Source organism: Microtus oregoni, unplaced genomic scaffold (assembly GCF_018167655.1).
Source record: "Microtus oregoni isolate MIOR12 unplaced genomic scaffold, Mior012 000000F_ref0000247, whole genome shotgun sequence".
NCBI classification, from domain to species: domain Eukaryota; kingdom Metazoa; phylum Chordata; class Mammalia; order Rodentia; family Cricetidae; genus Microtus; species Microtus oregoni.
In genome coordinates, this window is record NW_024543059.1 from 13,274,816 (window position 1) to 13,288,470 (window position 13,655).

A 13,655-nucleotide genomic window follows, 5' to 3' on the forward strand; every position below is an offset into this window, starting at 1 on the left:
TTTATATACATTTGTGTGTTGAAGTGGAGGTAAGGTGTTTGGATTTTTTGTTTGCTTGTTTTTTGTTAGTTAGTTTTCTTTGTAGAGGGTCTGTCTCTGTGATCCAGCCTAGCCTGAAACTGAATACGTATCGCAGACAAGCCTTGAACTCATGGTGGTCTTTCTGCTCCAAGCTCTGAAATGATGTGATTCCAGGTAGCTAGAAGCCCGGTCAGACTGTACCTTTTTCCTGTGAATAACACAGTGTGTCTCAACTGTCACATAGATCAGAATCCTATGAATTACTGTTGACATGCCTTAAGGTCCCAGAACTGCTGTTCCAGAACTTTGCGGAAAGGCTGGGAATCTAGTTTATAAGTCGGCTGACACGGAAATGACCCTGGGAGAACCACTTCCTACTGTAGCCCTGTTACTCTCTCTGGATTCCCAGTGTTTTCTTTTTTTGAATACATGAATTTCTCTTAAAATTGAATAGTCTACTTTGGTTCTTGAAAGCTAGTAGTCTGTAAAGCTTCTGTAACATCCAGTTAGGTAAAAGGATTGTCTCATATCTCCTCTATCTACAGGATTGCATTTACCTGTGAGGGGAAAAAACTCAGTAATCAAAATAAAAAACCAAAGTACAGCAGGTCTGAGGAAAGTGACTTATCTTTTAACAAGTGTATAGCTGGTTCATGTTAACCAAGCACTAGCAGATACTAGAAAACTGTAAATTAAAAGTCTTTTATGCAAATGATTTATGGTTAAGGCTTATCAGATCCTTAAAACAAATTAGTAAAAATGCTAAAAGAGCAAGAATTTTAGTTAGCAAAACAACAGTTAAACGTAAAACCAATTCAAGTCCACTCTGATAAAGCAGATGATAAACACTAATTTAAAAGAACCTTACAGGACTTAAGATCTGAAGAGCTTTACAGAGTTAGTTTTGCAGCCGGCTTTCCTGCGGAGATACTATTGTCACTCATTAGGAGATGTCTAAAAATGCCCTGGCTCTCATTGGTATGAGACTTGATGTTTGTATCATGCTAAGTGCTGAGAAGCATAAACTCAGGGTTACTTACAAACAACCTGCACAGGCATTTATATGTATTATGATGTTCTACGTTTGGCTAAGATTGGGAGGTCAGCACTGTTACTTGAGGATACCTCAATCTTAAAAGATAAAAATGATAGCATTTTAAACTAACAGTTTGGCTATGGTTGGTAGTTTTAATCAAGTAAAATAGAAGCAATCTATTTATGTGTCCTGTAACTAGAAGATCTTTCTCCTTGTATTTTAGGTTTATTTCATGTGTGTGTTGCCTGCATGTTTGTATGTACAACACGTGTGTGTTATTGCATACAGACCAGAATGGGAAATTGGATCCCCTGCAACTGGAATTATGAGTGGTTGTTAGCCACTATATCAGTGCTGGGAAGTGAACCCAGGTCCTCTGCAAGTAAGCTCTTCTAACCACAGCCATCTCTCCAGCCAATCTTTGCATTTAAAAAAAACATTATATATGTAAGGGACTGGAGAGATGGCTCAGAAGTTGAAAGCGCTTGTTCTTGTAGAGGACCAGAGTTCAATTCTCATCGCTCACATCAGGTTGCTCACAAGCACTTACAACTGCCCCTGTTCCACACACATACAAAATAATTTTTAAAAACTGTCTGAGAAAGTTCCAATTTGCTAATTTATTTCTGGAAAGCCAAAAAATTATTGGGTTAGTCAATTTACCTTAGTTTTTGTTTTTAAAGTATTTGGAGATTGATCTAAAAATATTTCTCCTCACCTTCCTTTTTTCCTCTAGAGAAATGGCCTCATGTAGCCCAGGTTGGTGTCAAACTCATATGTAACCCAATCATGTTGTTGAACTTTTGAGCCTCCTCCTCTATCTTCTGAGGGCTGAAATAACAGATATCCATCCTCATGCCCAGTATATATAGTGCTGGGGATCAAACCCAGGGTTTCCTGCATGCTAGTCAAGCACTACTAACCGAGCTACAAGCCCAACCATTAAAACTTCTTAAGAGAAATACAGATTTAATAAATAAAAGGGCAAGCTGGTCAAGTTCAGAACATGTTAAAGAAACTGCTTTTGGACAAACAGCTTAGCTTCATTCACACAAGCCCATTAGTCATTGTTTATTGTTATATGCTTATAATTAAACTTGATTTTTTACTTAAAAAAAAAAAACTGCTTAAGAGGAGTCATCATGGTCACTCAGTTGGTAACAGCAGTTGCCACCAAGCCTGATGACCAGCTCAGGAACCACATGATGGAAGGAGAGAACTACTTCCCAAGAATGTTCTCTGACTTCCACACATGCTGTGGCAGGCGCATACACCCATACAAATACATCCTCATACAATTCTAAAAATTCCAAAAAAAGTCTTTTAAAGGGAAATGTTAAAAATGTAACATCTCACCATCATATATAAAAAATACAATTGAAGCCATATTTTTCTAGCTTTAGTACTGTCCTGCCAGGCGACTTCTGCTGCAAAGTATAATTTGATTTCAAATGGAAGATGACAAAACGCCCTGGCTCGCCAGTGTTCCCTTGGTGATTAAGTAATTACCCATAGTTTAAAGATTAGATTGCAGTGTCGTGCTGTGGTGGGAAAGCCTTGTCAGAGTCTTTCTAAGTCTGTCCCTGGTCAAACAGTACAAGGTCTTCTGCCTTTGATGCCATGTGCTGTCTCAGGAAGTTCACCCCGACTCTCAGTACCTTGGTTTCTATTGCTATAAGGTGACTTTCAGTTCTGACATCTACTAAGGTGGTAGGTCCTCACCCAGTTGTGTTTAGTCATGCTGTGGGTGTCTGTAGAGTCCAAGTTTTAATATCATATTTCTTGCGATAATTAGGTGGTTGTCTAGCCCATATCTGCTTCCTTTCCAGCTAGTTACTCTAGGCCCAGAAGTAAAATGATTTGTCCAGCAGCACCTAGTCCAGCCTTGGCACATTGAGTGTGTTGTGTATGTCCTCCATCGAGTCAGTCGATATGCAAACCAGCTCCTAATGCACCTCTTTACTTATGTTTGTGCATTTGCTGGAGCTCTGCTTTTGACTCTGATTTTTAACTTTTAATATTTAGAAGTCTTCTAAACAGTCCCGGAAATCTCCAGGAGATGAAGATGATAAAGACTGCAAAGAAGAGGAAAACAAAAGCAGCTCTGAGGGCGGAGACGCCGGCAATGACACAAGAAACACGACTTCAGACTTGCAGAAAGCTGGTGAAGGGGTGAGGATGTGCTGATGATTTCCTTATCTCCTGCTAACCTAGAAGACATTGCCCTGTGGAGTCAGTGTCCATGGCTTAGCCTTAGTAGACATGCGGTTTGTTGTATCCATTCACAAACCTGAATGAGCGGTCAGATGTTTAGAGTCTGAGGACAAAAGAGCGCCACGTGGAAACTGTACCTTCCTGGAAAATTGGAGCTCTGAATATTTGTTCTTTTTCAAACTACTTTAGCAACTACAAGTATTTTAAAGTAGTTTGCAAGTTACTGAAACTGAGATTTAACAGTTCTGTTTCTTGACTCACAAGGTCAGTAGCATATCCAAATTAGAATATAAGTATTCAAGCTGGATCTGAGTGCTGATATTTAAAAGACTCACAGGACTTACTTTGACTCTAGTTGATTTCTGTTGACTTTGGCATTGCAGGCAGGTCCACATTTGTGAAAGTGGTAGGAAGGGAATTTGTGCACCTGGGCCTTTCCCATAGCACTTTTCTCTGTAGACCAGTTGTCGTCACAGAATAACCTATGAAGGCTGAGCACTTGAGAGCACAGCCCTGGCCCAACAGCACTGACTCCCAGCAACTGCCCTTGATGAAATCGTGGGTGAGCCGTGGAGCCTGGGAAGTGCGCTGCCCCTCTGTTCAACTGGTTCTCTATCCATTCTCGCCTGTCCACTCCGGTCCCGCTTGCCTGTCAGCTTTCCCTCTTCATCCCACTCACCTGCCATTACTTGGTTGTTCTCTTACTCACACCACGCAGGTTAGGCTTCTGCAACCTCCACCTCTTTTTCCTCCTCTCAGCTTTTGAAACAGGGTCTTGCTGTATGCCCCGTCTGACCTAGTACTCACTGTGCAGCTCAAGCTGGCCTCAAATTCATATTACTCATGCTTGAACCTCTTGAGTGCTGGGTCTACAGGGTACATCACCAAGCTTGGCTGTCTTCTTCTTCTATAAGTCCCCTTCTCTCGCAGCATTTAGTACCATGCAGCTCTTCTCTCCTCCCAACTCTCACCAATCACCGTTCTCTTCTGTTCCCCTCCCTCTCCTAGAGCTCTCCTGCAGTCTGCCATGGTATGCTTCCTTAAAAGTTCACACATCCACGGGGGCGGGAGCATGCCTCTAATTCCAGCGCTTGGGGGCAGAGGCAGGTGGATTTTCTAGTTCGAGGATAGCCAGGGCTACACAGAGAACTCGTCTCGAAAAACAAACAAGTTCCTATTTCAATTTTTATTAACATTGTTCCATGTGGCTTGTTTATAAACATTTAATGATGGTATTTACTCACTGCTGTGCTTTTAAGTTCATTTATTTGGTTATATGTAGCAGCAAGTTTGATTTTTTTTTTTTAATTAAAGTTCTTACTCATGGGGAGTGCTGTTACAGCTTGCCATACATAGTTCATGTATGGAGGTCTCAGGACAACTTTCAGGGATCTGTATTCTCACATGAATCCTGGGATCAAGCTCAGATCTTGGGCTTAGCAAAAGTACTTTTACTCACCAAGCCATCTTGCCAGCCCTTATTCATTTTTCAGTGCTGTGTAATGCTCAGGTTATATAACATATAATGTTAGCAGTATGCCAAATTTATATATTCAGTCTACTGCTAATGGGTTTTTGTGCTATTTCCAGCTTTGGGCAGTTCAAAACTATATTGCTATAAGCATTGTGTCTCCTAGCGTACATGCTTGAGTTTTCTTAGTTTGCACTAGAGCTGGAGGTGCTGAAGTCCAGGTTTATGGCTTTCAGGTTTACCAAGTCCCTTTCTGGAGGATTGGCCAGTTTATGCTCAGACCAACAATGCCAACAGTGTATTATTTTGGTGTCATCTGATTTTGGTTTCTGACATTATAAATGGTCATTACAGTATGAATTTGTAATGCAGTGTGATCAGTGATATGTCTCTTTTTATGCTTACCAACTGGCCGTGTTTCTGCTCCATGATACACATTTCCAGGGTTCTGCCTGTTTTCCCATTAGACTTTTTTTTACTTCTTTATAGGGCTTTGCTTATGCTGTACGATACTGTTTAATATTTGTGTCTTATCTATTAACTTTCTTTTGATTTAAAAAAATTACTTTCTTAGTTTTATTTAGTCAGCTCCTCACTTTTCTTCATGTGGTTAGAATTGTCTGTCTTTAAGAATAACCATCGTGCCGGGCGGTGGTAGCGCACGCCTTTAATCCCAGCACTTGGGAGGCAGAGGCAGGCGGATCTCTGTGAGTTCGAGACCAGCCTGGTCTACAAGAGCTAGTTCCAGGACAGGCTCCAAAACCACAGAGAAACCCTGTCTTGAAAAACAAAACAAAAAAACAAAAAAAAAAAAAAACAGAATAACCATCGTAACCATCTACTGAAATCATGTGCCCCCAGCGTAAGGTTCTCTTGTGCTGCTTTGGTCAGTTACCCACTCTACGCTATAGCAGCTTTCTAACAAGTCATGGTATTCCATAAAGCTGATAGATAATGTTAAACTTACTTTTAAATATGGAATAGCCGTGAGCTGGGATAGAATGTCAAATGACCTTGATGCTCAGATTGTTAAGAATGATTAAGCACATGGATTATCAAAGGAACAGTTGCTGGAGCAGTGTCCTGTACGAGGGAAAAGGCACAAGATAAGTACACGTGAGGGAGGGAGGATTAGGGCACAGATACACATAGTTGGGGACTTGGGAGGAGAGCTTATCAAAAATTCTTGCGATTGCTTCTATTTTCTAAAGAAACAAGGTCATGACCTGAGGAAATGCAGGAAAAGTGCTGAGGTTTCACAGAAGAGAAGAGGTTTAAAAAGGCCTGGAGAAGAATAGGAGGGTGAGTGGACTAGAGAAATGAGGTGGTTGCTAAGGAAGCGGGACTCACTTGGGGCTGGTGGGCATGAACTCGAAGTAAGCAGAGGGAGTGACTGTTTGTTCCAGGCAGACTGAGCTGTGCAGGCACAGAGAACAGAGGTGAATTCAGCTAGAGTTCGGGTCAGGAGGTTGAGGCCAGGGAGCTGCATCAGAAGGGGGACACTATGGAATCCAAAATATGTTAATGTAGTAATTGGAGTTTTTGGTGTTCGGTTTTGTTTTTTGTTTTGTTTGTTTGTTTGTTTGTTTTTGGTTTTTCAAGACAGGGTTTCTATGTGGTTTTGGAGCCTGTCCTGGAACTAGCTCTGTAGACCAGGCTGGTCTCGAACTCACAGAGATCCGCCTGCCTCTGCCTCCCAAGTGCTGGGATTAAAGGCGTGCGCCACCATCGCCCGGCTGGTGTTCGGTTTTTGCATTTTCTTTTACGTTAGATATCCCCTGGGAAGTGTATAGCTGGCCAAGATTTTCCCACTGTTGCTTGGATCTCCGTCTTCCTTATTCTTCCTTTACTGTAACAGGAGCTTGTGGATTTGGTATGATCCCATTTACCAGTCCTGGGATTGTCTGTCAAAGCCTTCAGGAAGTCATTGTCTGTGTCTTGAAATACGCTGCCTGTGCTTTTCTTCACTTTTTTTTTTAGTTTAAGAAAAGTGTTACATACATACATACAATGTGTTTTGATCAAACACTTGCTGTTTCCTCCCCTTCAGATCCTCCCCTATTTCTTGGCACCACTTTCTCCGCTTCATATGCTGTTTTCTCTAACATTTTCAGATTACTAGGTCTTCCATAGAAATCTTTGATTCCATTTTGAATTTATTTCTGTACAGGGTGGGGTGCAGATTCAGTTCTATCTCTTCCAGGAATGTATCCAGTTTTCCTAGAATCACTATTGAAAAGGCACTTTCCTCCTAATACATGTTTTGACAGAAATAAAAACTGGGTGCTTTGTCTGTGTGGTTTTATTTCCAGGTCCTCTGTTCTGTAGTTGCTTGGACTTCATGTCTGTGTTTGCTCTGAGACTGCAGTTTGTGTGTCTCTGTAGTATAGTTTGAGATCGTGGGTTTACCTTCAGCATTATTGTTCCTGTTTAAGATCACTGAGGCTTTGGGGTCTTTACGTTTCTGTATGTATTTTAGGATTGTCTTTTCTAATTCACTGAACAATGTCTTAGAGTTTTGATGGGAATTGTATTGGATATGTGTATCACTTTCAGTAATGTAACCATTTTCACAGTACGGATTCTGCCCATTCATGAGCTTAGATTCCCTGCCATCTCCTGGTTTCCAGTTCTTTCTTTGGTGTCATGAAGTTTCCTTGTGAAGGACTCCTACCTCCTTAGTTAGATTTATTCCTGGGCTTTTTACTTTTCTTGGAACAGATAAGATGGTGTTCTCTGATTCTCATCAAACTCATGATCAGTGTGTGGCAAGTTTTCTGATTTCTGTATGTTGTTTTTGCATCCCACTACTTAATGCTTATCTGGTCTAAGGATTTTTTGGTGAATTCTTGGAGATTTTTTAAGTATAGGATGGTGAGCTGCATATAGGGATGATTTCTTTCTATTTCCTTTTATTTCCTATCTTATGAATAGTAGTGTCCTAAAAGGTGCTCGCATTAGGAATTGGTCTAGTTTCCTTTTGTTGCTGTGATAAAACACTGACCAAAAGCAACTTGAAGAGGAAAGGGTTTGTTCAGCTTACATTTCAGGCCATAATCCATCATTGAGAGAGGTCAGGGCAGGAACTCAAGCAAGCCAGGCGCTTGCAGCGGGAACCATGAAGGCATGCTGTTTGTTGTTCTGTGCACTGGCCTCTCACTGGTGTGTGGTCAGCTAGCTTCCTTTCACAGCCCAGGTCCACCTGCCTGGGGATGGCGCTGGCCACAGTGGGCTGGGCCCTGCCACATCAGTCAGCAGTCAAGACAGACAACCTGATCTGGGTAGTCTCTCGGTTGAGATCCCCTTAGATGGCCCTAGGCTATGTCAAGGTGACAGCTGCTGCTGACTAGGACAGGACCTGAACTAGTCAAGTTTTTGTTTAGCACAATCCCTCAGACCATTTGGATCTCACACAACTTTTACTTGTTTGAAAATCCTGGTTACTACTTCCTCAAATGCTGACCTTTGTGGTATGTTTCAGTCATTCTCTAAATACTACTGACTTTTAGAAGTCTTTAAACATCAATAAGCTATCAATGGAGGACTAAAAATCATACTTTTCACTTAAATAATCAATTTTTATCACTAGCAACAAATACTATTTTTCTTAGGAATTAGAGTCACTATATTTTCATAAAGTGGTCAATTCTAAAGCTTTTTATTAGTGTATCATAACCACACAGATTCATTAGGAAGTTTTTATCCATATACACTATTATTATGTTTATTCAGGCCTGGTCCCCTCCCACCTCATTTTCTCCCGTTCCTTTTTTAAATCTAGAATCTGCATGTGATTTTTTTTTAAAGCCTTATTTGTCTAAGTCTTATTTATATCGTTTTGTTCCAGTCATTTTCCTTCAAACAGCGTAGTTTCATTTTTTTTTGACTGACTAAAACTTGTATGTGTGTCTGTGTGTGTCAGATTTTCTTTGTCCTTTCATAGACCCTAGCATGGTTCCATGACTGGGCTATTGTGAGTAAGTGCCACAGTAAACATGGTGTACAGGTACCTCTACTGTATGCTTTGAGTCTTTGTGTGTGAATTCAGAAATGGTATATATGATCAGCAGTAATTCTGTCTTTTTGTTGTTGCTGTTGTTTAATTTGTATGCATGCCTGCGCATTTTATACCAGAGGGCAGCATTGAAATTCTCCATCACTCTCAACCTTTTAAAAGAAAAAAAAAAGACAATTTCTCACTGAGCCTTAAACTTACAGACTTTGCAGGCTGGCTGGCTAGTGCCCCCAGGCATCTCTGCTTCCTCCACAAGCACTGGCATTGTCCCCAGCTGCCCTGGTGCTGGGGATCCACCCAGTCCTCATGCTGAGCAGCAGGCACTTCCCTCGCGAATCCACCTCCCCAGCCCTTGTCCTTAGTCTTCTGAAAACCCTCCATACAGATTCCACGCAGCTCTGCACTCTGTCTCCCCAGCACTGTGTCCTCACAGCGTTTCTTGTTTATTTCCTCGCTGATAAATGGCCATCCCTCCTGTGGTGAGATATCTTACTGCTCAGTTTGCCATATATCCAAATCTTAACATCAATTTTTTTCACATAAAAATTATACTCCATGAGAAAATCCTTTTGGCTTCTTCCTGCCATATTTTGGGTATCCATTAGCTTTGCTGCCCTGTACAGCCTTTTTCAGTGTGCCTCCCATTAAAGTACCTCAAGGGGGATTCTGATTGGATCCTCTAGATGTCAGTCAGCATAGCCATGGAAGGCACGGAAGGGGATCACAAAGCATGAGCACCACATTGACTCTTTGGGTAGAGGAAGTGTCAGGCCTGGCAGATAGCCAGAGCGCTGTGTCCAGTATGGACACCATCCTGAGTTAGGGTGACTAGAAGAGGACGGTAGCTGGCGTGAGTATTTAAAGCTGTAGCCTCCGCAGCTGCTCCACAAGCCCCCGTTTGACAGTGCCTTATTTAAAAATAGAGAGGTGTGCTCCTGAAGTGCTCGCGCTGGTGCCGTCATCTCTCCGTGCATTGACACTACTCTGAAAGTACTGCTGGATCTGCTGGATCTGCTTCACAGTAGCCTTTAGGATGAACTGGCTGTTAAATGAACTTCCTGCCTCATAGACATAGAATTTATTGCCTTTCACATTATATTAATAAAATATACTTTTAAAGGTTTCTTTGGTTGAATAATAATTTTTTATTATTTGGGTATCTTTCTCCCTCCGAAAGAAGAGAGTCCTCCAAAGTATATGTGAGTATAATCATGTCTAGTATTTTTATTTATTAATAAATAAATCAATTACCAGGCATTGTATTTTTCAGATTCACAGGTTGTAAATATGATTTAAAAAATAAAGATCCACTAGCTTCCTTGTTTGGGGCAGGGGCAGAGAAAGTTAAGAAGTCTTTCCCTGCCCTCTGCGAATGACCTTCTCTCCTTGTGAAGGTCCTGTAGTGACTTGATTGGCTTTGGGTAAGCGGGAACATCCCACATGCATGTGTGTTGCTTGAGTTATCTATGAAGTAACTCAAGCTGCTTTAGGGGAAAATATGTGGGGTCTGATTTCCCTTTTTTATCCATCCCTTGAGAACTAAAAGTTAATATTTTTAGGTTAATGAGATGGAAAACAAAAATAACATCTCATTGGGGAAATATAATCTGACACAATTTAAAGTAGAATCTCAATTTAAATGCAATTCTTGGGTCTACAAGAGGACTCAGTGGATAAAGTTACTTGCCACCAAGTCTGAGGTCCTGAGTCTTGAACCCAGATCCACATGATAGGAGAGAACCTACTCCTGTCAGTTGTCATCTGACCTTCATGTGTGCACTGTAGTGCGCACACACACACACACACACACACACACACACAGACACAGACACATTAAAAAAATAAAATACAAGACTAAATTAAAATTTAATTTTTATGAAACAGGATTATTTAATTTTGCCACATCTATGCAGTATAATGTTAAAAGAGAATTAGACTTTGTTTCATCTTGTATTCTTTTCTTCAGAAGCACAAAGCAGAGACTAGGCACACTGATGCTGTTAGCTTTTGTAACTTGTTATGCCATGTGTACCAAGTAACTAAAGTATTTCGGTTACCTGTGTGCACCCATGTGTACCAGCAGTAGACATGTCCTTGAGGGGCACAACATGCACACTACTGCAGAGAGTAGACAGTTTACTTTGGTTTTGTTTTGTTTGGCTTCTGTTTTTGAGACAGGGTTGTTTCTCTCTGTAGCCCTGGCTGTTCTGGAACTCAGTTTGTAGAGCCCAGGCTGTCCTGGAACACAGAGATCCACCTGTCTCTGCCTCCTAAGTGCGAGGATCAAAGGCAGGCACCACCACGCCCCACTGACAAAGTTTACTCTTCAGGGTTTTTGTTTGTTACAACAGAATGCCAAGAAATTGCCTTTAACTTTTTGCTAGATAAAAAGCAAAGCCTCTGAAGCTGTCTCGCTAAGTATTGCTGCTGCCATAATGCTAATGCTGACTCAAACCCCAGAAAAATAGTGCTGTGCCCAGAAGTGTGGATAGCTACCCTCGTTAGTGTCCTAGCTCATCTAAGGCTTGTTTTATTTGCTTTTTTACAGACCTAACTACCGTAATGAATGCTGCATATTGAGAGAAACCACAAGAAGGTTAAATGTTTGATTGTCTAATTCTTGGATTTGCTATGAACCAACACATAGTCTTTGTTGTCACTGACAGAACCCACCCAGTGTGTGTGTGCATAGTCACATTCCTCTCTGGTCTGAAGGAAAAAAAAGACACTTTGACCTTTTTTAAGGTTATTGACTTAATTTTATGTTATTCGGTTGCATGAAGTTTCCCTTAACCACTAAGAATTATCAAGATTTTTGCACAGACTTTTCCATGTCTAAGCTCCTTTTCCAAGGCAGTTTTGATCATCAGCTGCCTGCCTCTACCCCACCATCATCAAACACTCAGTTAAATAGTAATTCATATTTTTAGATGACTACTCAACATAATACTTAAGGATGGGATTTTCTTTCTAACAGAACCCAAGAACCAACTCCTAGATACATACTGTTTGTATATTGGAGTGGAGTTAAAGTCATCTCTCAGTCTGAAGGCCATGTGTAAACTTTAACCATACTGTACAGTTCCTGTCCTGTATTAGAAGTAGATAGTTGAAACTCACGCTTCTCAACTCATGTTGCTGTGTGCACAACCTGAGTGTGTATGTGAACCTAGTGAGTCTTCTGTGTTATACTCAAATAAAGCAAGGATTTATTTTTCCCAATGCCAATATGATTTGAGCTAATCAATCAAGGTAATGACTGACTTTACACTTGACAGCTGAAATCAGCAAGAGCACTGTGGGAAACAGACAAAACACTGACTCTTGATACAGACTTTAACATAGGCTTTTCTTTTGGAACTAGAATTAGAGTAGTTAACTTTCATCCACAAATGATTATTATGTGTACATTATTGTCGCTATTGTGATAATAGAGAGTCTTATTTATTTTTATGCCAGCTTATACTGTGAGAACACATTAGTCCGTTTGGGTTTCATCCGCTCTGTTATGCTTGTCCTTGGAACATCTTCCGTGTATGTTTGAGGTTTGTAGCTCAAAAGTTTACTGTAAAAAAATCAAAAACAACAAAAAAATGTATTGTTTTACAGAATAAATTTATTGGAATGTATACTGGGAGTAAGGTTTGAGGTTGTAAACAACTGAGTTAGTGTTATTTGGCTTCATATGTGTAATGTGAAGTATTGATGTAATTCCTATATTAAAGCAAAGATTGACAGCCAATTGACATAAGAATTAAGTGTAGGTGAGGATTTTATTTTTTCTTTTTAACTATTCTGGATGTTAGGTTAATTGAAAACACTGGGAGGGACAGGAGGGAATGACAGTGTGACCTGCCTGCATGTCTAAGAGCACATCGCTCCGTGGACCCTGGGTTTATACACAGCCTTATGTGCATCCCACTTTCTTTTGGTTTCTTATTTTGATGAAGAACAAATGAACATGAAGACAAAATATACGAAGATCTAAAAGCCCAGTGTCGTGATGATGAAAGTGATGCTGGGCTGTGGGAGTTGCCCTTTCAGGGCATACTGAGGAGGCTACTGTGCTTTTGGCTTGTTTCTCTGTTGTTCACACACAGTTCCAAATACCAAAAGTTCATTAAGAGACAGGGTGCCACATCAGGTTTTAACTTTAAAAGGTATTTTTTAATTTCAAATATTTTATTTTAAAATTAGTGAAATTCTTCTTCATTGATCACACTAAAACATATGAAGAATGTGGATAACATTTTAAATTGGAACATATAACAGATTTCTTAAATAAAAAGTTCAAAATTTGTCATGAAATGTATACATCAAATGCTTCAAATTTAATAAAGTTTGTCTTCATAAAACAACAAAAATAATTTTGTTGAAAGTATACACAGAAGAGAAATATTACCAGCCACCAGTAAAACAAGTATCCATTAAAGCTACTAATAAGGTTGATTTGTGTCATCTTAGCTATTTAGATTCACAATGGAAGTTTGGATAGCAACTTTTTAAAACAACAGTAATGTACTTTCCTTATGAAGACACTTCAAACAACTTAAGAATATTATGGTGATCTGGCATTTATATTAAGGTTGTCAATGAGTCGTACATTTCATATGAAGAAGTTATTTCTCCAACCTGTATTTGCTGTTTTCAGTTTTTTCATATGCATAGTGAATATGGTTAGTCACTCCTGAATAGTTTGATTCTGTACTGTTTGTAGGCACCGGAGTTGTAACTTTCACACAGTATGTGCAATGTTAAGATCCATGATCACATTCACAAACAGGTTTTGACATATTTCTTCAGTTTCCCTTCAACCAAGAGAATATACCATACACATGCCATTATTCCCACTCACACCCACACCGCAGAGCACAAGTCTGATTCTCGTGTTATCATGG

The 13,655-nt window shown here is 40.2% G+C and overlaps 1 protein-coding gene across 1 annotated transcript in view; it reads left to right on the plus strand.

Moving 5' to 3' along the window:
* The window catches only part of Hdgfl3 (HDGF like 3), a 54,227-nt gene extending 41,454 nt beyond the window's left edge, over positions 1-12,773 (plus strand). The window contains exons 5-6 of the mRNA XM_041660880.1: positions 3,083-3,229; positions 11,306-12,773. Of these exons, the coding sequence (XP_041516814.1) occupies positions 3,083-3,229; positions 11,306-11,311 (153 nt within the window). The 3' untranslated portion in view covers positions 11,312-12,773. The remainder of the gene's footprint in view (positions 1-3,082; positions 3,230-11,305) is intronic.
* Positions 12,774-13,655: the final 882 nt, after the last annotated feature.